At 37.4% G+C, this 23,647-nt stretch overlaps 1 protein-coding gene across 4 annotated transcripts in view; it reads left to right on the top strand.

The window, feature by feature from the left end:
- Positions 1 to 17,286, top strand: part of LOC111872658 (myc box-dependent-interacting protein 1) — a 101,289-nt gene extending 84,003 nt beyond the window's left edge. The window contains exons 5-10 of one of the 4 annotated variants that reach the window (XM_023866753.2): positions 1,405 to 1,520; positions 2,993 to 3,033; positions 7,223 to 7,339; positions 8,636 to 8,722; positions 12,406 to 12,548; positions 14,314 to 17,286. In XM_023866753.2, coding sequence (XP_023722521.1) covers positions 1,405 to 1,520; positions 2,993 to 3,033; positions 7,223 to 7,339; positions 8,636 to 8,722; positions 12,406 to 12,548; positions 14,314 to 14,394 — 585 coding nt within the window. In that variant the 3' untranslated portion in view covers positions 14,395 to 17,286. Of the gene's footprint in view, positions 1 to 1,404; positions 1,521 to 2,992; positions 3,034 to 7,111; positions 7,340 to 8,635; positions 8,723 to 12,405; positions 12,549 to 14,313 lie in introns of all 4 variants that reach the window. The other 3 variants (XM_023866751.2, XM_033754781.1, XM_023866752.2) reach the window with 3 other exon arrangements.
- The last annotated feature ends 6,361 nt before the right edge of the window (positions 17,287 to 23,647 follow it).

Below are 23,647 nucleotides of genomic sequence, written 5' to 3'. Positions count from 1 at the left end.
TAAACAGGACAGTGGATAATGTCCAGAAACATAATATATGTACAAATGTGTCTAGTTTGAATCTTACTGTTTAACTTTGGCACTTCACATTCATATGCTATACATATCTGTTCCATGTACACTCTGTCCTGGTCAATCTAACCTAACCCACAACCACACTAAAATAATTGTTTTTATTTCATTTATAACTAAATATTAACTTCCAGTAATTTGATTTTCCAATGGGCGTGCAGTATCATAGTTGGTTGAGGCACTATGCTATAAGCTGGAAGGTTGTGGGTTTGAGTTCTGATGAGATGGATTTTTTTCCAATTTACCTAATCCTTCCAGCTGCATTGTGGGGTTGTGGTTGACTCAGCCTATTACAGGAATGAGTACCAGGAATCTTCCTAGGGTGTAAAGGGTGGCTGGCACATAAGGGGGACAACCTTACCACTATCTGTGAGCCGATTATCTAGAGAAAATATGGGAACCTCGACATCTCACAACCCTATAGGCCTTCATGGCCTATTACAAGGATATCTTTACTTTTTGACTTATTTGATTTTCCCAATATTTCAAATGATCTTTAGAGTTACAGTTGAGAGCCACTGACATATTAAGTTGTTAATATTAAAGCCCATTTGGCACTGTAGTGTTTTGTATGTACTGTATGTGTTAATGAGTTAGAATATGATATTTTCACATAGCTTGCATACCATTTCAATACTTTGTACTGTATTTAGTAAGTACCATACAGTTACAGCGCAACATATTTTTGGCAGCCCTTCATGCTTCTACCCTTAAAGGGCCATCATTTGGGGTACAGTTCTTATTAATACTGTAGTACAGTCATAAAAGGGTTTTATTATTACTCCCTCATCAAAAAAATTACACATCTTATAAGAAATGTATTCTGTCCTACTTATGTCATCATGATAGAACCAATCTGGAAACATTAAAATTCTTTTACATTTTATGTACAGTCCATAATTCAGGAAAAAAAAAAACACTCTTTGTGTTTTGTCCCTTAGACAGCCTCAGTGTGAAAGGACAAAACATAAAAAGTGTTTTTATGGGCTAAGTATATGTCTAAAAATTTTAATAAAATTTGTTTTTGTGACTTAAGAACTGTGTTTAATCTATGAGGATTTTAATGTTTCTGTACTGGTAATAGACATATTAAAACATTTCAGTTTTATTGATTGTAAAATTTTTAAGATATGGAAGTAATAATGTGGGGAACTTTGAATGATTGTGCTGAAATGTGTATGAAATGTTCACCTCTTTTGTTGATCCTTTAAAAGACAAAACATATTGGATTGTTCAAAATGTTTTATGTTATAACTAGACTGTACTTATTTAAATATAGTGGAATATAATGTATTGTACTGCATCCTTTTTTAATTTGTTTGGTATTATCAGGTATATGCAGAGCTGGAAGCCATAGTAGACAAACTGGCCACAGATTGCCAACGTGGTACATACACTCTCAAGAAAAGCTCACCCAAGTCTCCCAAAACTCCGACCAGCAATAGCAAGTAAGTATCATGATTCTTGTTGACTTGTCTCCCCCGCTTGTAACTCATTTGTTATTGATCTGTCTAGACTTCTGAATTAATTTCCATAAGCAGGACAATGATGTAATAATGTTCATGATACGTTCCTATGGTAACAGCAGGGAATAGCAGTGATGTGTAAGCTGACTGCATAAAGAAGACATTAAGTAAATTGAAGGGACTGAGAAAGTTGGCTCAAGCATTATTGCTTCTAACTTGTATTCAGAAGGTGGCTGGTTTGAATCTTGACTGGGACACCAATTATCCTGATTGAGGCTTTTTGTCATTTTCCTCAGTCCCTCCAGACAGTTGCCAGTTTAGTATCTTGAAATAGGCCATGACTGAGTTATATTCAGGAGGTACCTGGTTCAGATCTCATCCACAAATGCTGACCATACAGATAGAGCTTCTTCATGGTTTCCCTCAGTCCCACCAAGCAAATCTCATTTTAATATCTTGAAACAGGCCATGACCACTTCCTTCCACATCCTTTCCAATTTATCACTCATTATAATCTTACTTGGGGTGGGGGGCTATGCAGTAGACTAGTTGCTTGAGGCACTATGCTACAGGTCGGAAGGTTGTGGGTTCGATTCCCAGTGAGGTCATTAGATTTTTCAGATGACTTAAACCTTCCCTGGGCTAGACTCAGCCTCTAACAATTATGAGTACCAGAAATCTTCTTAGGGGTAAAGGGCAGTTGACACATAAGGCTAACAATCTCACCACCATCTGTGAGCCAGTTGTCTGGAAAATGTAGGAGCTTCAGCATCTCACAACCCTCTGGGCCTCCACAGACTTACAGGGATAGCTTTACTGTTTATCTTTTTTTTTATCATGTTACCATTTGATTGCATGTAGTCAGAGCTACTCAAAGCATCATTAAACCAAACACAAATGGAGATGAAAGAAAAGGTTTTTTTTAAATCTTTGTGGGAAGGGTTAATCCTGATTGTTTGAAGTGTTTCAGAAACATCATTATGAACGTGTTATGTTTAAAGATAATTTTTTGAATGAAATACAGTGAACACCTGTTCACACGTTCATGTCCTGGGCTTGCCACTTTTCTGATTATAATTAGATGTGTTTAATTTGAGATTATCTGGCAGTGGTATTGAAGAATATGAAGATGTTTTGGAGAAACATATTTCCCCCCTCTTTAATTTCAAAGAATAAACCAAGCAAGAGACCAGCAGAAGCAAGCAGCAAAGCTCAGCTTGTCACCCATATCTGCTGGTCTCTTGCTTGGTTTATTCTTTGACTCTGATGATCTGGGCATGACAAGTCTTCTGAAACATCAGTGAACTTGTACTGGACTGCACCATGTCATAACCCAAAATCTAATGCACTTCATAACCATTGCCATGAGACCCTAAAATCCTACATATTGTATTTCTGTTTTATTTCAAATTTTGTGTCCTAACAAATAAATATTTGTAATGCTTATGTTGCAGAATAATTTCAAGTGCACCATCCTCTCCCACGTCAGTAGTGGGTAAGTAGCACTCTGTATTGACACATGTTACAGTAGCCTTTGAGTGCAGTAGTGTAGCTAGTAACATGAATGTAATAGAGTGTGCATGTAAGGCTGGCTGCATATCTGCTATGTCTCCATTTTCTTCTGTTTTGAAGTGTTAATTATGTGGCAGGAGAAATGTTTAACATTTTTATGTACCGTATATTAAATAATTTAAAATGATATATGGTAAGTGTTGTATTTTAGCGTCCTGTTGCACTGATTCATGTCCATGATGTGTATGTATTGACCGTCTTCTAGTGCACACAATCTCACTTGTCACTTCACTACATGTCGGCATCACTGTGCCATCCTCAGGTGTGTTATTTACGTTAAACTATTGCACTGCTCGCCATCATATGTCATTTATAAAATGATTTAAATATACAAAATATAGGAAGAATGACTCGCATAGAGGAAGACTGATATAATACGCGAGTTTGAAATACGACATATAAGATGATAAATCTTAACAAAATTTTAATATATAAATTTTATTATAGTACATGACGATTATACATTTTAAATAATTTTATAAATGACACATGATGGCGAGCAGTGCAATAGTTTAACGTAAATAACACACCTGAGGATGGCACAGTGATGCTGAAACATGTAGTGAAGCGACAAGTGAGATTGTGTGCACTAGAAGACGGTCAATACATACACATCATGGATATGGTAAGTGTATGATAGTGTTAAAACTTAGCAGTATCCTCGTACTTACTGGCTTATGAGCAGATTGAGTCTTGAACTTGAAAGAATCCTTCTCAGACAGTCACGAGTGTCAGAATGGAGTTAGTGTCCGATGTTTTTGGAGTCTCTTTCTGTCTCCATCATAGGGGTTGATATGATGAGTATCATGTCCATATTTGTATCTACATAGGTAAGTCAAAATGGGTCAGGTTTGTTCAAGAATCTGGAATTTGGTCAGTGAGGATTTAGAACACAACTGAAACCAGTCAGATTTAAATCCCATTGGAAGACAGTTTAAACAGCCAGCTTAGGCACATTTCCTGTTTCAAATTTCAGGAAGTACTTCTGTTTATGATTGCACTGGTGCTGGTGTGTATAAACAAAATACCCTTGTAGCATACAGACCTATTTACTTGGGATTATGAGACTCCAAAACGAGTGTTGCTTTGAATTGTAAATTTCTTAGGTTCATATATTCTCTTATTATTTAAAGTATAAAGGCTGTCTGAACTGCATTACTGCGTCAGTATGCTAATCGTGGAGTGTATGAGTATAGTGACTTGTAACTACAGGATCATTCTGTTTATACAAAGCTTTCAAAAAATAAGTATGCTAGTCTTAACTCTTGTATGCAGGGGTGTAATTCTAAAAGTAAAAGTACCAGGGTCGTCCAGTGTGCAGTTCATATTAAGAAATTTATATAAATCAAGACTTGAAGCCATTCTCATTGTTACCTAATAATAAGGCCAATAGCTCAAGCGGTTAGTTGCTGGCTTCCCACCATGGTGGCCCGGGTTCAATCCTGGGTCTGGTCAAGTGGGATTTGTGATGGACAAAATGGTGCTGGGGCGGGTTTCCTCCGAATACTTCGGTTTCCCCTGCTAATCTTCATTCCACCAAAATTCTCCATCATCATAATCACCCGGGGCAGGCTACAATAGGCCAATCAGTGGCCGCCATGCCGAGTGGACCCAGTTGGACTAAGTGAATTAAAAAAAAAATTCTTAAAGAGGCTGATGTTTCCACATCAGAGGTTGGAAATTAGAGAGGCTCTGAGGACTTTATGTTTCACATCAGTGTCTTAAAAATAAATGCTAATGCACTGCCTCAATGCTCAAAACAGCACCAGAACACCACATTGGACATCCCTGGCTTGACTGAATCCCTGCTTTATGTAAATTGTCTTTCAGATATTCAAATGAAACCATCCCCTTTCCTGTTTTGTAACAGCAAAATGCTTTTCATAATGTTTTAAGAACTAATCTCAGCTTTTTGTGTTAAATAGTTCGTATAAACTGAGAAAGATTTTTTTATTGGTCTGTTCAAACAAAATGTTTTTGTTCCCATTTTTATAGCTTTATAAGAAAAATACTTTTAATATTTATTACAAGAAAAATACTTTTAATATTTATTACGTGAGGGCAGCACATGCTCACAAAATGATGCCATGTTATAATAAATATGAGCTGTGTGGAAGAAGACGGGCCATTGCTATCTGTCATAGTATTGCTCTTCACGGGGACCATCACATGAAAATGAAGTGGTACTTGTTACATGCATGACTTGTTCCAGGCAGAATTACTTCCAAAGAGACTACTTGGTTGAAATAATTTTCTTTATGTTGGAGCTTGGGGGTCAGTATAGCTCATTTGGTGTAGCAACTAGGCTATGGGGCTGGACAACTCAGAAGATGGGGTTCAGTTCTTGGTAGGCGCAAGAGATTTCTTACTTTTCTATAATGTACAGACTAGCCCTGGGGCCTGCTCAGCTTCCTATCCAAAGGAAACTGGAAACTAAGCGTTAAAACTGAATATTATAGAAGTGCATAGAGAACAGATTCAGTAGACAGTGTTACTTGTTTTAATTGGAATTCAGAAGGCATGTTTTTGCCACTTCAGTATGCTAAAGCGTCACATTTAATACATGATGATATGTAATAAACATATAATAATAATATTATATTTAAGCATCCTGTTGCACTCTATATGGTATATGATTTAAGTGCAACAATTTATTGTAGGTCTTTCGTCTTGCTTTCTTTTACACTACATGTTTCGGCCGCAAACAGCCATCATCAAGTGTATACACTCACGTAGCTGTTACACTGCACTTAGTTTAAAATTTAAAACACCGGTCTTCCCAATTGTTCCCTTCGTCGTTGCTAACAGACTCTACTTCGCTGATATTTGTCTGATTCGTACATTATCTTGTTACCTACACACGTCAGTTTTGACTTTCATGAACTGGCACTTTAAATCTTCAGTTCCAATTTTAAAAATTCCTTTAAAATTTTTTCTAAATTTTAAAATTTAAAATTCTCAGGGTTACTTGCCCTGTAGGCTCCTTGTGTGCATGCCGCTGCTTATCTTTACTACATGTAAAGTACATAGTACTATGTAGTAAAGATAAGTAGCGGCACGCACACAGGGAGCCTACACAGAATAACACCTGTACAGTGCTGAAAACAAGCAGTAGCTGCTGCAGCACTATAGACATAGGGAGAGTAACCCTGAGAATTTTAAATTTTAAAATTTAGAAAAAATTTTAACAGAATTTTTAAAATTTTAACTGAAGATTTAAAAGTGCCAGTTCATGAAAGTGAGAGTAACCCTGAGAATTTTAAATTTTAAAATTTAGAAAAAATTTTAACAGAATTTTTAAAATTTTAACTGAAGATTTAAAAGTGGCAGTTCATGAAAGTAAAATTGACGCGTGTAGGTAACAAAGATAATGTACGAATCAGACAAATATCAGCGAAGTAGAGTCTGTTAGCAACGACGAAAGGAACGATTGGGAAGACCGGTGTTTAGAAATTTTAAACTAAGTGCAGTGTAACAGCTATGTGAGTGTATACACCTGATGATGGCCATTTGCGGCCGAAACATGTAGTGCAAAAGAAAGCAAGACGAAAGACCTACAATAAATTGTTGCACTTAAGACGGAGTTTATATCATATATCATATGGTAATAAGTTAAATTTATTTTCATATGACACATATTTAAGCACCACTACAAACCTACAGTACAGACATATGAAGTGTTATTGTATTTTAGTTATTTAAAAACGTCTAAAAACCATGTTATTAAAGCACCTTACATGCCTCTCTTTATATTACATTGGGCTTTAAACAGTATCACATAATGTAAAGGGTTCTCAGTCTTTTTATTTACCATAAATATCATGCAAACCTCATAAATGTCCTCATTTATTCTGAATATGAAAAATCTTGTGAAGATAACATAATATAATAATCATGATAAAACTAAGTATTCATAATTCTTTGTTGAGCAGACCAGTATGTTGAAATGCATGTGTTGACAGTTTTGATATGGGTGTGTCTTTCTGTGTTGTGTGTTGCAGCTGATGATAACCCCACAACCCCTACTACATCCCAACCTAACTCTGACCTTGCCATCACATCTACCACAACCTCTACTACCACAACTACTACTGACAATAAACCATCGGCAGGTTCACCAAAGCTCTCATCCCCCCCTGGGGCCCAGATAAATGGTAACGTTAAACCTCCAAGTCCAGGGTCACCCAATAACAACAAACATGTTGAAGAACTGTATGATATACCAGTGGGTGAGTACGCAGGCAATCAAGATGGCTGCACTGTCATGTTGTCTTCTCTAGCACAACATGACATCAATTTCCTCTCCTTATTTATAAAATGTAGCTTTTATATCTTATTGCAATTACACAATTATGCATGGCTTAAACTGCACTGTGTGGGTGGCACTTTCAAGAAATATCTCAAGTTAAAGCTTGCCTTGTTTTATTGGTATTATTAATTGATGATGATATCAGTGTCTTTGACTACATAAACCTTGAATGGTAGAAATATGTGTGAATAAATTGGGATATATATTTAGAAAGAAGCAGTGATGACCTAATCCCAGCAATTGCCTGGAAGGACTGAAGAAAACCAATAGAAACCTCAGTTTGGATAGCCAGTGTCCTAGCTAAGATTTGAACGAAGCTCCACCCGAATAAAATTCTAGAGCATTACTGCTACACAATCCTACACAGTAACTTGCCTTTTCAAACATTAAGTATTGTATTGTTAAAAAAGAAAAATAGTTTACTGTATTAAATCTTTTAGCTTCATTCTCATTATATAGGATTGTTCTCTGGAATTTGTTCGGTGAGATGTGTCCTGTGCCCTGTTGTGGTCTGATTATAAAAACCATCCAACCTCTGAACAAAATGGTTGAAACTGTGATACCCATATAGGGCAGTTGTTCTGTGAAGCACATGCTTTCATTATGATACTCTTTAGCTTGCATTTATGTTATGGTTTAGAATTTCTCTCTACTTGGCAGTGTTATGTTCAGACTGTGATATTTTAACATCTTTTAGACTAATCTGACAAGCTTTCAGTGATCTAAATTAGTTTCTTTATATATAATTCAGTTACAGTAATTTGCTGGAAACTTTGTTTTTCCTTTCCTTATCACCCTGTTTTTGCTAAAAAGAGATTAATCAGGCCATCTTGTAGTTGTAAGTAAGTTTGAAATATTTTGTGTTGCTTATTTTCTGATATTTAACATAATTCAAGCCACATTTATCATTCTGTTTAAATTTTATCCAGTGTAAAAAATTAAGTACATTTAAGTATTTTATAAATACATTGCAACATTGACATTCTCCTTTACATAATTACAGAAAAATGTGGGACTAAATATATATGTGCTTTGATGTTGATTGTACATTGCTGAAGACTAGAAAATTGCTTTAAAATTGAACATACTTCTTCTTAAAATTCTGAACCACAGAATTGTCCAATTCTCCTTAAGACTGAGAAGCTGTATGACTAACTTAAGTTAAATGGCTGCATCATTTATATTTCATAAATAATGCATTTGTAAATTCAATCAGGTGAGAAAGAAAAGAGCAGTTACTTACCAGAGCAAGGGCCTACAGAGACTCAGATGACAGGAGATCACAAGACATTTGAATCATGTGGTGAGGAAATTATAGTGTACTCAGAAATAACATATTTGATATAAACTTGTGCCGAAGCCAGCATAACATATGCATTCAAGGAAGAAGTAATACAGAGTGTGATCTCCTGGTTTATAATGCCATGTAATTTTGAGAGAGGCTGATGTTTTGAAGCAACATATCACCTTTATCTTAATGGTCAGCAAGTCATGCAAGAAACCAGCAGAAGCAAGTTGAGTTTGTCTACTTAACTACCTGCATTTCCTCTTCAACCCTAATGATGGTGATGATATGTTCTTCCAAAACATAGAGCTATTTCTGAACTACACAGCATTATGCCACCAGAGAACTGGCTGTAGTTACAGCCATGAGAACCTCAAATCTGACAAAGAAATAATGCAGTTTTGAATATTACTGCAGCATAAAAACAGGAACTGTAAAAGCATTTCTAAAGTTTACTGCTTCCCTTATAATTACGCTTTTGTTGTATATCATTTTTTACTGCCTCACTGTTATGTCAATAAAGAGCACTCTATAACATTACAGAAGTAATTCAAACTTACTGTCTGATGGTAGGTTCTGGCAAAGCTTTCCGGATATACTTAATTACAGAAATCTTATAAGCACTTAATGCTATATCTAAGTTTTACTGGTTAATGATGAGGAAATCAGGAAGGTTGGCACACAGAATCTGTATGACTCATTGGAAAGGAAAGAAATGCATATCCTGAATGTGAAGGAAGTTCCATTGGTAGGCCGATGAGGTGATTGTGACAGATGTGTGAGTTCTCAAACAGCAAGACACCTTAAACAGTATACAGTGAATCTGCAGTCAAGGTTTCTTTGGGAAGCAGTGGATTCGAACACTAAACTTTGTGGGGGGGAGCTTAAATATGAATAATTTATCATTGTAAGTAAAAAAAAAAAATTCAAGGTATCCCTGTAACAGACCATGGAGGTCCATAGGGTTGTGAGATGTTGAGGTTCCCACATTTTCTAGACAGTCGGCTCATAGATGGCAGCAAGGTTGTCAGCCCTATGCTCCGGCCGCCCTTTTTTTTTTCTTGGCAGTACAGCCCCAGTGGGCCTAGGCCTACCTCCATGAACTTCTCCGTTCACTTCGGTTTTTCTAGATCTTAGACATACGGTAGGACTCCTTGGGCAGGTGATCAGCTCATCGCAAGGCCTCTACCTGTACACAAACACAGAAAAACGTACACAAACATCCATGCCCTGAGTGAGATTCGAACCCATGATCCCGGCTTCCGAGCGAAGACAGTGCACGCCTTAGACCGCTCAGCTACCTTGACCGGCCTGGCTGCCCTTTACCCCCAAGAATATTCCCAGAATATTCCTGGTACTCATTTCTGTTAGAGGCTAAGTCGACCCCACGGCCATAGTGTGGCTGGAAGGATTAGGTCAATTGAAAAACTCAAATGACCTCATTGGGACTTGAACCGGCGACCTTCTGGCTTGTAGCATAGTGCCTCAACCAAGTACACTACTGCGTGCCCCCAATTTATCATTGAGGTTATTGAATTTACACCATTATAAATGAATGTTAACTAAGTGAAATCCTTGAAACAAGGAACATTAAATGTGGGTTCCATTGTATTTATTGCTGAAGGAAAGATGTCTACAAGAGCAAATTGGGAGGTCTGGTTGCTGTGTATTTTAGGACTCCCTCTTGAAAAGTCCAGTATATCTTAAGTGATCAGTCTCCCCTGTTTTAGCAAATTAACATTGAAGACTTAATATACATTCCTAGTGTGTTTGAGATTTTATTACATTCCCTTAATTTGACATTTTACCTAATATTTGTACTCTGAACTTAAAAATGGCAGTAATTCAGTAATTGTCAGAGGTTAGTTTAGAAATGACGGGTATTTATTAAGTAACATTGTGTTCTTACTATTACATTTTGTGTTGAGCTGTGTTGTTTGCATACACTAATCCTAATTCCTAAGGCCTCGTAGCTTACATTTTATTTTTCAACAGTGTAATAGCTAGAGATTAAATGTAATTAATGTGCTGTGAGAAATAACATAGTGTTTCTAAATCACCTTTGGCAGTACTAACACAGTGTTCTAATGATTCCTGTGTGAATAAATAATTATTTTAAATCATATTATGCTACAAATAATGATATATATATGGTAACAAACAAAATATTTTAATAAAAATCAATTCTACAATAGTTATTCAACAGATACAACAAGTATAGAGATTGCATTGGCAAATGACACTGTTCATTGTATAACAAGACAACTTTACCAGCATCTCAGGATGATGACTCTGCTTTGTTGAAAATTAATTTGTTCCTGAACTGCATATATTTCCTGGTACTGGTGAAGAAGAACTACATACAGTATGTCATGATTGCTGAGATGTTTCTGTGCTTCAGTTTTGACTTACTATTTCTAGGTTCCCTTCTATACAGTGCAGATACGAAACTTTGATGGGTATTATCTTATAGGGGGCAATACTGTGTATTCTCATAGAAGTTGGCTGAAATTTTGAAGGAAAATACTGCCACTGTGTTCAAGGCTGAACATGTTCTAAGCAAGCAAGGAACAAGAAGCAAGCTAAAGATGTAGGCATTATGTTCCTCCAAAATGTCAGTGAGCTTCTACCAGAATACATGGTGTTACATCCAGGAAGTTAGTATTCTTCGCAGTCATCACTGTGGAAACCTCAAATCCAATAAATCAAAATCTTATAGATCTCCTCCTTTGTGATGTGGAGGAAAATTCTCTAGCTGAATTGTTCAGTTTTTTATCATGTTTTTAAAAGCAGTTCTAGTAAAAGCTTCAGTATACTTTTCAACACACTCATTGTCATGTATACTATAATGAAAGTGAGCTGGGATAGCATAGTTGATATAGCGACTAGCTATGAACTGGACAACCAAGAGATTGGAGTTCAAATCCTGGTAGGGTCAAGATTTTTCTCTTCTCCACAATGTCCAGACTGGCTCTGGGGTCCACCCAACCTCCTTTCCAATGGATACTGGGGACCTTTCCCTGGTGGTAAAGTGGCCGGGGCATGAAGCTGACCACTCACTTCCAGCTTAGATCGAGATCAAGAAAATGAGGATCTATACATCCCCTTCCCCCATATGCCTTCATGGCATAGTGTTTAATTAGTTAAGCACACGGACAACTTTACCTTTGTTACCTTTGCTATAATGAATGGTAGATTCAGAGTCTGTATTTGAAAACCATTCTGTTTAAACTAGTAAGAGGATATCATACTCGTGTGCCAATGTAGTCTCGCTGTTTTGTGATACACTTATTTATCCAAATCTGTTGCTGTTGTCACATGAAAGTGTAGGGAAGCATCTGCTCAGTTCAATCTGTTGGGAAGAACTAATCTCAATCACTGGATGGTTCTAGTTCAGTTCCAAAACATGTTTGTTTAGAATAGTAGAAGGTAAATAAAGGGCAAAAACTCAGTATTCCTGAGTGTTGTACACCATCATCAGAACCTTTCAGAAAAAAAATTATTGTCTGGAAGAGGAGTAGTAGTAGTTCATTTATTTGAAACATGGATGACAGGAATGGAGACATTGTAAATCTTATGTTCATTTTAAATTAAAATGGCATTGCTGCACTTCTGATTAGTGTATACTGTTGAATTTAAGGAACTACCAGCCTGTATGATGGAGAGCAGCTCATATATATGTTCTTACAATATCTGTATAGGAGCCACTACAGACAATCTGCCCCCTGGAGTACTGTATCGAGTCAAGGCCACTTATAAGTACAATCGCGAGGATGTAGATGAACTGTCTTTCGATGTGGGCGAAATCATCCGAGTCGTGGAGTATGATGATCCTGAAGAACAGGTATGAAACCTTGTATTTTACTGATACAGGACTGAAGTACTTTAGAACTGTGAACTGTATTATATACATGAATGGAAAACATTATTTTCATTAAGTCACATTGGTGATTCCGTTACGAAGGAGACACATTTCTGTCACCTACAAATTATGCCATTTATTTGTGAACGTTTGTTATTAATGCCAACATGAAAATAATCCAGGGATCATAAAGAATGTGCTGTTTTTCTTATATGTGATGAGAAATTAAGGCTTACAAGCAAAAAATGATCTCACATTATGCATGAAATTTCTGTTTTTCTATAGTATATATAAGAACCAGCTGGGTAATTTTTTGACAGCTTATGCATAACCTTGATTATTTGATCATCACTTAGTGCTGAACATTCACTCCCTTGCACCTCTTGCTTGTTCATCTGTAGTTGCTTCTTGCAAGAGGGAAAGATAATTTTGACATAGTTTTATTTTGAATTCCACCATCACAAAGAGTACTATCCTTTGGGTTGTGATGCCACAATGATTGACATTTCAGAAGAACTTACTGCCTCCATCTTTGAGATGAAGAAGGGTAAGCTATGTAATTACTCGGCAAGAAGCAGGCAGCAAACAGAACAGTACATTGCTCAGAGATGTCAGTGAAAGTTTACTGGCCTACAGGTGTCACACCCCAGAAGACACTATGCTTTATAATCACTGCTGTAAGAACCTCTCTCTTTTTTTAGAAGGTTCCACATGTAAAACATAACATATTTTATCTTAAATGTTAAAATCCCCTTGTTCTTACTTATATGGTACATTTGATTCACACATTACAGAACTTGATGACAGTTAAAAAGGAATATTTCTGGACAATAATAAATATGAATAGAACAGCTGAGTCTATATCTCTTTTCTTGTAAGATAAATAAAAAGCAGACAGGTAAAAAATAATGTCATAACTACTGATGGTCTTGTTAACCTGCAGTTTTAGAACAGAAAAATTGTTGATGTTTCGTTGTTCCCAGCATCAGTAATAACTTTATCCTGAGTTTATTAATTGGTTGGGATATCTGGTAGGACTGACAGTTGTTCAGGATTCTCAGTCAACCATTTTCCATGTTGTACAAAGCTTTCTGTTGAAAGTTTTAAGGTGTTCATGGCAGTGATTGTTCAGCTTATAGTCTTCTGGGCTGGACTCCCTTTTCATAACCTGTTCCATGTATATGGGTGACCACTTTCCTACAATCTGCTTACATAACCAAACCAAATATTCACCTTACGATAAACAACACTAGTACACAGGCAGAGTGAAGAACCTCCAGTCAAAGGGGCATACATGAAACTACACCAGCATACTTGGTATACTACACAGTAACACCCAAAGATCCATGCCACTGCATAAATAAATACAAACAAGGAGGCCTAGACAGTGTCGTTTGGATGAATGGATAATGTCCCCAAGCAAAATATTGAAATTTTAACCAGTTTGTATTGATTTTAATTAAAGTCCATTTTAAATTAAGGGCGATATGCATTCACTAGCGATATGAAAGTTGGACATACTATAACCATACGGTGCAACAATTTTAGCGAATTCAAGACACCTGATGACTGTTGTGTATGGCTGAAACATGTGAGAAGGGAAGTTTCATGTAGATGGAAGTATACTGTATGAAGTAAATGATCTGAAGGTTTTGTTATAGAGAGGTTGACAGATTTTTCATTGCACTGACTTACTGTTTTCTTCCTCTTGCAATCATATCTGATGATCACTGTTTATTTTCTTCAGGAGGAAGGTTGGTTGATGGGAGTGAAGGAAGGTACTGGAGAGAAGGGAATGTTCCCAGCTAACTTTACGCGACCTTTGTGAGTTGTTTAAAATTGCAAGTCACAAACACCAATTGTCTGAGAACAACCAGTCAGATAATAAGCCATCAACTGACCAATGGGCAAGACAGCAGTATAGTAAGGCACCAGGGGAAGGAGTGACAGGAATGATGTCATCACATGTGACAACAAGAAGAGGAAACATTGGCAACATATCATTTTGAAAGCCCAGAAGATGTATTACCGATATTTAGAGAATCAAACACTTTTATGAAATACTTGCATACCACCAAAACTGGAGCTTAAATTTAGCCTCAGATCTTGAGAGGATAATCACTGTAACTGCTGTTATCTGGTGGCAGCTGCAGGATGTTATGATCTCTTCCTACAGTTTCATTTATAAAAAAGGAAAGGTCTCACATGTGGCACAATTTCAGCTCCATGTAATTATCATCACATCTGTAAAGGCAGAGGAAGATAGAGACATCTGCTGGCACTAAGAGATGGATGGAGAGATGACTAGAAAGCAGACCAGTCAATGACCAAGAATCTTTCAGTGTCCCTGATGTTTTCATCTAAACATCTTTTAATATTAAAGTTCTATCCAAACTGTGAATTGTCAGTCTTTTGTTGAAACATTCCATCAGCCTCAATGCCAACTTGTTTTGATGACAACGTTCTTAGGCCTACATCATTTGATTCAAGCATTCCTGCAGCATTGATGATGATTTTGGTGGTATATCTAAAAACTGTTATCTCCTTTAATTAGTTCTGTGTAATAATAAATTTGAAGAGAGGTTATATATGTTCGATTATGTTGTTAAATGGAATAAGAATGTAGCTGTCACTAGCTACAAAAAATGGCTTCCTTATATTTACCTTGTGAGTGAGTGAGTGATAATAACACTTTACTAATTGGGGAGCACATTGAATGGATTGTAGACTGGTATAATCATTAGGAATTTGAAAGCGATATCAACCTTAAGTCATTTCTAAATACAGTGTTGAATAAATGAAATAGTTTTTTTTTCAGTATACCAGGCCTATGACCTTTATTTGGGGGGAGGGATTTATAGGGATTGTTGTCCCTTCTAGATTAAATTTTGACATTCATATATTAATGTTTGCTTCTACAAAATAAGGTTTTATCCTTCAAGAAATAATGTCTTCAATTAAATAATTTCAACTAACTTTTGAATTTAGTCTAGTAAGTTATTTATAGATATGTTTACTGTAGCTCTGGCTAATTATTGTAAGAATCAACAGAATTTAGTTGCCATTGTACTGTCATTAATGTTACTAACATTAGTGGTTAATGTCTTGCCTGTTAATAACTCTCTAGAAAGAGGCATAATGTCTCTGATGTGGTCTCAGCACATTTCTGACTGCTGTATCCATCATGGCCTGGTTTGGTGCTAGTACTTTTCTTCTGAAATTGCCCCTCCCCCTGAAAGTTTTACGTATAGGATGTGCCTTCACAGTGCCCATTTGATTTGATATCTACAGTATGGATAATATCAGGGCATTAATTGCCAACATCTTATAAATCCATCATCATCCATACTGTTGGATTGGCTACACTGCCATATTCAGACCATGTTCCCATGTGCTGTTATGTCTGGTGCATGCTGGATGCTTCCCAAACTTTTAAAAGTGCCTTTATTATAAGATCCACGTTAAAGATTGTAGCATATTTAGTAGAAACCATAATTTGTCCGTATCGTATGTGAATAATGTTACATATAGATTACATGAAAGCTGTACAGCATTTCTCTTGTCTTTTTGACTACCTTTATGTAGAGTTTGGTGAATTGCTGAATGCTGATTTGACATAACCTGATTTTACCGTGAAAATGGGCTTACTAAAAATATTAGGGGAACTTGAACTTCACGAACAGTTGTTCTTAGCAGAACGGGTTCATATGGAAGTTGGTTCCATTACTGAAAATTTTTTCCAGTTAGCTCAGAGTTTAATATGAGAGTGTATTATAGTATTGTTAAAGAATAATTCTGTAAACATATGACCATTTTCTATTGTAGTTTAAGCAACAAGGAAGGTAGACATGTTTTACTAATTTATTTACAAAGAGTATGATGGTTCCACAGACTGATATTAATTTTAACATCAGTATAGAACATAAATTTAGCAAGTACTCATCTCTACAAAACAACTAAAGCTTGTAATAGTGAAATGTTTGTAAACATGAATAATCCAATATTGAAGTTAGTGGTCTGAGGAAGATATTTTTGTGTGTGCAAACAATTAGGTTGATACTGAATGTACATTTTATTACCATATAGATCTGATTTTTTTTTTTTGCTCTTTCCATTTTTAAATCTGGAATGTTAATTTTTTTAAGTAGCTAAAATTATAAACTCTTTTGTTATATCTTTTGTTAAATATTCCAGGTCGTGTTTTCCTCATTTCTGTTAGGTTTTAGTATATACAGTTCACAATTTCTGTAAACCAAAACAGTGCCCTACATTTATAATTTTTTAATAAGTCAGACTTTAGTTATTTCTTGATTCAGAATTTACATTGCATTGCATTTTAATTGTCAACAAATGGAAATGATAGGAAGTGCTCCAAATGTCCATACTTTAATTGAACTGTCAGTGTAGTATGAAGTATTTTGTGTTGATTAGCCCTAGTCATAACTGAATTACTTTTGCAGGAAGGGGGAACTCTCTTAATGTTTCATCACATTATTCCATGAAGTCTGGTGCCATGGAGGTAGTTATTTGAGTTTTCATCCCAATCTAGTTCTTTTACTTTTTATTTAAGTGTACTTTTGGTGCATTTTTAAAATTTTTTAAGATGAAAGATTAAGGCTCGTTGTAAAAATAGTAAAATACGCATTACATGTTTCACCACATTTCTACACTATCATATACAGTTTTTATGATGTTTAAATAAAGTGAGTTATGTTATACACATGAGTGTTACCATTTTTGTTAGTGTATGTTAATTTTTAAGGAAGTTGGGATAGCTCAGTCAATATAGTGGTTAGAGTACAGGCTGGATAAGTGCGGAATCGTGGTTTCATTCCCAGCATAAGCAAGAGATTTTTAGATTGTCTTCAGAGTGGCTCTGAGGCACACCAACCTCCTATCCAGTAGGTATTATATGTCTGGCATACTTGTAGATCGAACCATGGTAGGACAGGCATCAAGATGTACACACACACACCGCTCAAGTGGTAAGGAATGGCAGCCTCTCAATCTGTGACTTTCTCTGTTGTTGTAAACATCAGGTACGTACTAGCTTTTCAAAAAATATTGTCACATGACAGTTGAAAGCTGTCATGGTTGAACAGCAAAAGTCATCCATCGCTAGGCCATGGCCAGTAAACATGTTTCCGCATCAGTAACACCCAAGCCATCGCTAGGCAACAGCCCACTTCACACATTACTTGACAGCATAGGAATTCTTGGAATTGGTGTTTTCTATGTGGTCCTTGTCAGTGTAGTCTTTGTCCCAAGATGAGGCTTGACACTGGGACTGACTGGTCGACTGACCATCAGTCATAATGTGACTTTGACTTTGACTAAATGTTACTTAGAATAGTGCAGTGACAAACGGTTGCCAATAATAATAACCAGGACTCTGTGACAGCACGGACATCCTCATACTAGAACTATGGTGAAACAAACACAGCACCTCCACAGAAACCAGTCCCTCCTCTCATCGAAGATGAGGCCTGATTTCCAAAACACATACATGTATAGGAAAAAAGTATAAAGCTTAAACAAAAGTCTTGACAAGACCTTAAGCCAAGAATGACTGTGCTGGTGAGGGCCAGAATCAATTTAACAGACCGACTGGCCAAATTAATTTTGAGTCAGTTGCCAGCCAACAAGGATGTGAGCGTGGAACTAGAACAGTCTTCGTTGTTAGAATCTGTTACCAGGCAGTGACTAGTGAAGACATAGAAGACTTTTATGTGTGCTGTAGTTATGCCTGATCTTTAAAGAGTCTGTAATTCAGTGAGAGTGTAATAGTTACTTGTAGTTACCAGTTATCAGTCCAAACCCTGTATCTAGTCACTAACGCATGACAGTATCAATTAATTTAATTTGCTCTTCATTTGCAATTCATTTTGATTATAATTAGTATGGGGAGTAATTTGATTGTAAGGGAAAGAGTGAATAGTAGAGCATTACATAGTCAGAACAGATTGTCAACAATGTGTGGCATGAAAGGAGATGAGGAATACGAAGGAGGTAAAATTGTGCCAAAAACAAATTCTGGAGAAATTATATAAAGCCACAGGATCATCTGTATGTGTGGGTTGTACCTAATAGCTCAGTTTATCACTGAGGCCAGGTTTTCTCTTGGTAATTCAGTTTCCATTGCTCTCATATGTCATCTGGGGCCATCCAGAAGGGGACAGAGACTGCAGCTGTTGCTCAGTGGAGTGCATGCAACTCTATCTGTTCTCACACATTCAACAATATTGTCACAATTTAGGGGGAACTATAGATGGACTATGGATTGGTGAATGGATTTATTGACCACTTATACACATCACTCGGAACTACAAGTAATTACACTGTTATCGCCAATCTCCACACTTTACCAATCACTGCAGTACCTGCTAAGCCTTTTTCCAGCCTGCTGTATCTTCATGAGCCATTCCTGGCAGCAGCTTCTGATAGTGGAGTTTCCTCTGCTTCATGCATTCAGGTTCTGTCTTTGCAGCCTCTTGTGCAGCACTTAACTAACTACTCACAGTCAAAGATACATTGTGACTGATAGTCAGTAAGTCTTTATTACTGTTTGACAGTTAGGTCTTGTTTTTGAGGAGTGCCCTCTCTGATGAGAGGATGGATCTGTCTTTTGTATATGCTGCTGACCCTTGCCAGCGCAGGCTTTCTTGGGTCCCAGTCCCTTGGACTCGCGACCATATTTTACTGTCTCACATTTGAGACTTCCATTTTCATGGCCACTTACGACTCGCAGCGTCATGGTTGAGGTATTTGACCCTGCCTCCACACAGGAAGAGGATACTGAACTACTGAGTCTGAGTCTCATTTTATGACCGATGGTCACTTGGCCAGTCTGTCTTGGCATAAAGCACCCATCTGGGGCTTGCAACCAGATTTATTACTGTTTGACAGTTATGGTCTTGATTTTTATGGGCGCCCTCTCTGACGAGAGGATGGGTCTGTCTTTTGAATATGCTGCTGGTCCTTTCCAGTGCAGTCTTTCTTGGGTCCAAGACCTTTGGTACTCAAGACCATATATTACTGTCTCAAATTTGAGACTTCCCTTTTTGTCACCTCCTACGACTTGCAGGGCCACGGTGGAGGTATTCGAACCCTGCCTCCACATGGGCCTGCTGAATTTAACTATTCTCCAAGCTTCCCAGTTATAACACCTCGGCATAGACCACATATAAAACACTCCATTTTCATTGTTGTAGTCCAACTGTTGCATTATTAAAAGTCTGCTGCCCAACAACGGGAACGTGTTTACCGAGCCATTGCCCAGAAACAGCCCCTGTTTACTGAGTCATTGCTTAGCAGTGGGTCTATATGTCACAATATTTTATGGATTAAATCTGCAAAGTTGTGCTTTATAATTGGTATTGAACAACTTTAATAGGAAACTCGCCAGGTAAGCTCACATTCCAAATTGTATAATTTTAGCTTAGTAACACATGAATGAAGCAAAAAGAATGCCTCTCTTACATCCCTACTATCCCATTCCATATCCATCTGATCTACATGTAGGTGCAGAGTTCTAACTACGAGAGACAAGTAATATGAGATTTCTCTTGCTTGGGAATAAGCAGCCAGGGCATGAAGCTCACAACTTACCAGCATGAAGCAGATAGCTGCTTCACACTACTTTTTTGCTTGGCCTATTTTTCAACCCTAAAGATGGAGGGGACATGTTCCTCTGAAACATCAGTTGACTTTCAGTGGACTACATGGCTTTATTACCCCAGGAGTCAGAACTCTTCTGTTGATCAAACAAAAAAAAACTATCTCCGTGATTTTAGTCTGCAAGTGAACAATACCGGCTGAGCAACCGCCGCTTGTCGGCGAAGTTCAGTGCCAACTTTAGTGGATAGAGGGTGTCACATGGTCAGCGCATCGAATTCCCGTGGCTGTTAATTTCGGTTTTCTAGACTGGAGCCGCTATTTTCTTGAAATAGCTCCTCAATTATCATCATGAGTCTGAGTGGACCCTGTTCCAGATCCACTACTACTTAGAGAAAATCTGGTAGCACTGGAAATTGACCCCGGACCTGTGGATCTGTTCATCTGTTGATCACCTGCTGAAAAAGTTACTTGGCAGTAAATTTTATTGTTTATGTACATGAGCTCTGAAACAAAGCATATAACAATTTAAATGAAGTCCTTTAATTCTAAACTTACTTGTACTTTTAAATTTGAAGCACTAGCTAGTGAAGTCATTGACAGTGCTGAATTTCCAGTAACAAAATCAAATGAAGATTTAAAGGCAAGAATCAGGCCACCATACACACTTCTGCTCAGTGTAATGCCTGCAATGCTCTTACTTCAAAATTCATGCATTGATTCTGAAAAAATAAGATGAACTGCTTAGTGTATGGTAGATGAAGTGACAGGAGGTTGTAGAAAACTGCATAATGAGGAGCTTCATAACTTGTACTCTTCTCCAAGTATAATTAGAATGATCAAGTCAAGGAGGATGAGATGGGAAGGGCATATAGCACGAATGGGGGAGAGGAGAAATGCATATTGGATATTGGTGGGAAAGCCAGGAGGAAGGAGGCCACTGGGAAGACCAAGATGTAGGTAGGTGGACAATATTAAAATAGATCTCAGAGAGATATGGTGGTATGGATTGCTGCAGAATTGGCAGCTTCTCAAGAAGGCTCAGCTCCCTAAGTGAGTGAGTCTGTGTATGGTGGCACTTTCTGCAGAAATGCAGGAGTACGTCAGGTAGGATTCTGGTGTAAATGACATGGAACTATGCTGTTCATCACAATAACATTTTACCATATGTCACATGGGATCATGAATTAGTGTATATATGGAGGTCTGCACTTATAAATCAATTTTCTTGTAATTTATGTATCTAACAATGTGATATGAATCAGAATTGAAACAACCGGTTTAAGAATTGAAGTGCCACGAAGGTAAGTTGTTTTTAAAATTTAATAATTTCTGATCATGTTTTGACATTCAGAAAGAGAGAAACCACTAGGAAGACCAAGACATAGGTGGGTGGATAATATTAAAATGGATCTTAGAGAGATAGGATTATCTGGTATGGACTCTATTGATCTGGCTCAGGATAGGGACCAGTGGAGGGCTCTTTTTCGAACATAATGAACCTTTCAGTTCCATGCAGTGCTGGGAAGTTATTGAATAGCTGCATAATTGGTGGGTTCACTAGAAGGGCACAGCTCCATGAAGTTAGTTATGATATTATCGACTTTAAAGAACATGTCAGGGCGTCACTGCTCTGCTGCAATTACACTTACAGCTGTGCCAATATATATTTTAAAGAATGCAGATCCAGAGGTCCGGGTTCGATTCCAGACGTTACCAGGTTTTCTGAGAAGTAGTGGGTCTGGAACGGGGTCCACTCAACCACGTGAGGACAATTGAAGAGGTGTTTCAAGGAAATGGCTTCTGCGGTCTAGAAAACCGAAATGAACCACTGTGGGGATTCGTTGCTCTGACCACGTGACATCCTATATCCGCCAAAGTTGGCAATAACTTCGCCGATAAATGGCAGTTCGCTTGCGTACTAAAACCAGGGAGATTTTTATTTTATTGTTAAAATGGCTTTCTAATGGTGCGATTGTGGGTGAAATAGTACTAGTACATAAAAAAGTCAGGACAGGAACATTGACCATACTTTTTCATCTGCAAATGGCCTTAGAAATGAAACTGATTGTTGCTTAATAGACCATGGACGGTTACTGAATATTGAACAATAATTAAATCTGTCTCATTGGTAAAGCTATTTTTGACATTTCGCCTTTGGTTTATTTTGGACCTTTGATCAAATTCTTCAAAGACGTTTTCGAGAAAATTGCCATTTTGTTTTGGGATTCAACTAGATGAAAGCTGGAATCCTCGTAATCACCCCTCACGGAGGTTCAACTAAACTTAAATACACGTACAAATGAAATCCCTTCAACCGTACACGCGTTAGCGACGCCCACATCTATACATATAGGCCGACGTCATTTCAAAATTAACTTTTTGTTTTTCAGGGAAGTTCAAAACGCGCAAGCTTGACAGAATCTCGAGATCGGTTTTTGTTCACGATCACAATACTTTCTCATAAATCCCTACATACATGAGATAGTAAAAATTTGGCATTGCTGGATTCTTTCTTCCATCTTTCATTGGTTGTGTACCTATGAGATTGGTGCGAGGTCAGAAATGAAGCCCAGGACAGGATGTGTTAATGTGCTGCTAGGCCTGGTTTATCGCACACCCCAAGGGGGGGGGCGTGATACAATGATAATTAAGAGGAGAAAAGAGAAGGAATAAAGAGAAAAATCTACTCCAATGCCCCATCGTCCACCTCGAATCTTGCATAAAGTTGATTCTAAATGGTTCTGACACTGGTGGATGACACTCAGAATTACTGGGGTTTTGGACTTTTTCCATCGTCCGGAATTTTAGATAATAAGAGACACAACTTTTCGGAAACTGGATGCGTTTCCGTCTTCAGGCGAAAAAAGAAGACACGTACTCAGTTGGGCCCCTTAGAAAGAGCTAATCTCAATCACTGGACTCAACATTAGCTCTTTCTAAGGGGCCCAACAGAGTAGGTGTAGTCCAGTGACTGAGATTAGATCTTTCTATTTCTAAGGGACCCAACTTAATAGGTGTCTTCCTTTCTCACCTGAAGACGGAAACAGATCCAGTTTCCGAAACGTTGTGTCCTCTATTACCTAAACTTCCGGACGATGGAAGAGTCCAAAACCCCATAATTCTGTGTTACATAAAGTTACCCCAGACTGAACTGAAGGCTCCGCGGTGACAACTGCATCTGATGTCGTTTTTATATTAATTACTCTATACTACCCACATGTTCCATGGCATTGTTGTGTGTTGTATTGTATTTCTGACAGCGAGATACTTCAAACGTAGGGGAATACTGTGCGGATTTCCTATATCTAGAGCTCATCACTTTCTGAATCATTTCCGTAATTTTTAATTCCTTGAAAGAACGAACATTTCTTAATTCTGAGTGCTTTATCTGTAATGACTCATCGTGTGCTGGAAGGAACGAGGAAAATTGCCACAAGCCCATACGATTGTATACCTTGAATTCA

Source organism: Cryptotermes secundus, unplaced genomic scaffold (assembly GCF_002891405.2).
Source record: "Cryptotermes secundus unplaced genomic scaffold, Csec_1.0 scaffold61, whole genome shotgun sequence".
Classification (NCBI taxonomy): Eukaryota; Metazoa; Arthropoda; class Insecta; order Blattodea; family Kalotermitidae; genus Cryptotermes; species Cryptotermes secundus.
This window is presented reverse-complemented; position numbering and strand designations above follow the sequence as displayed.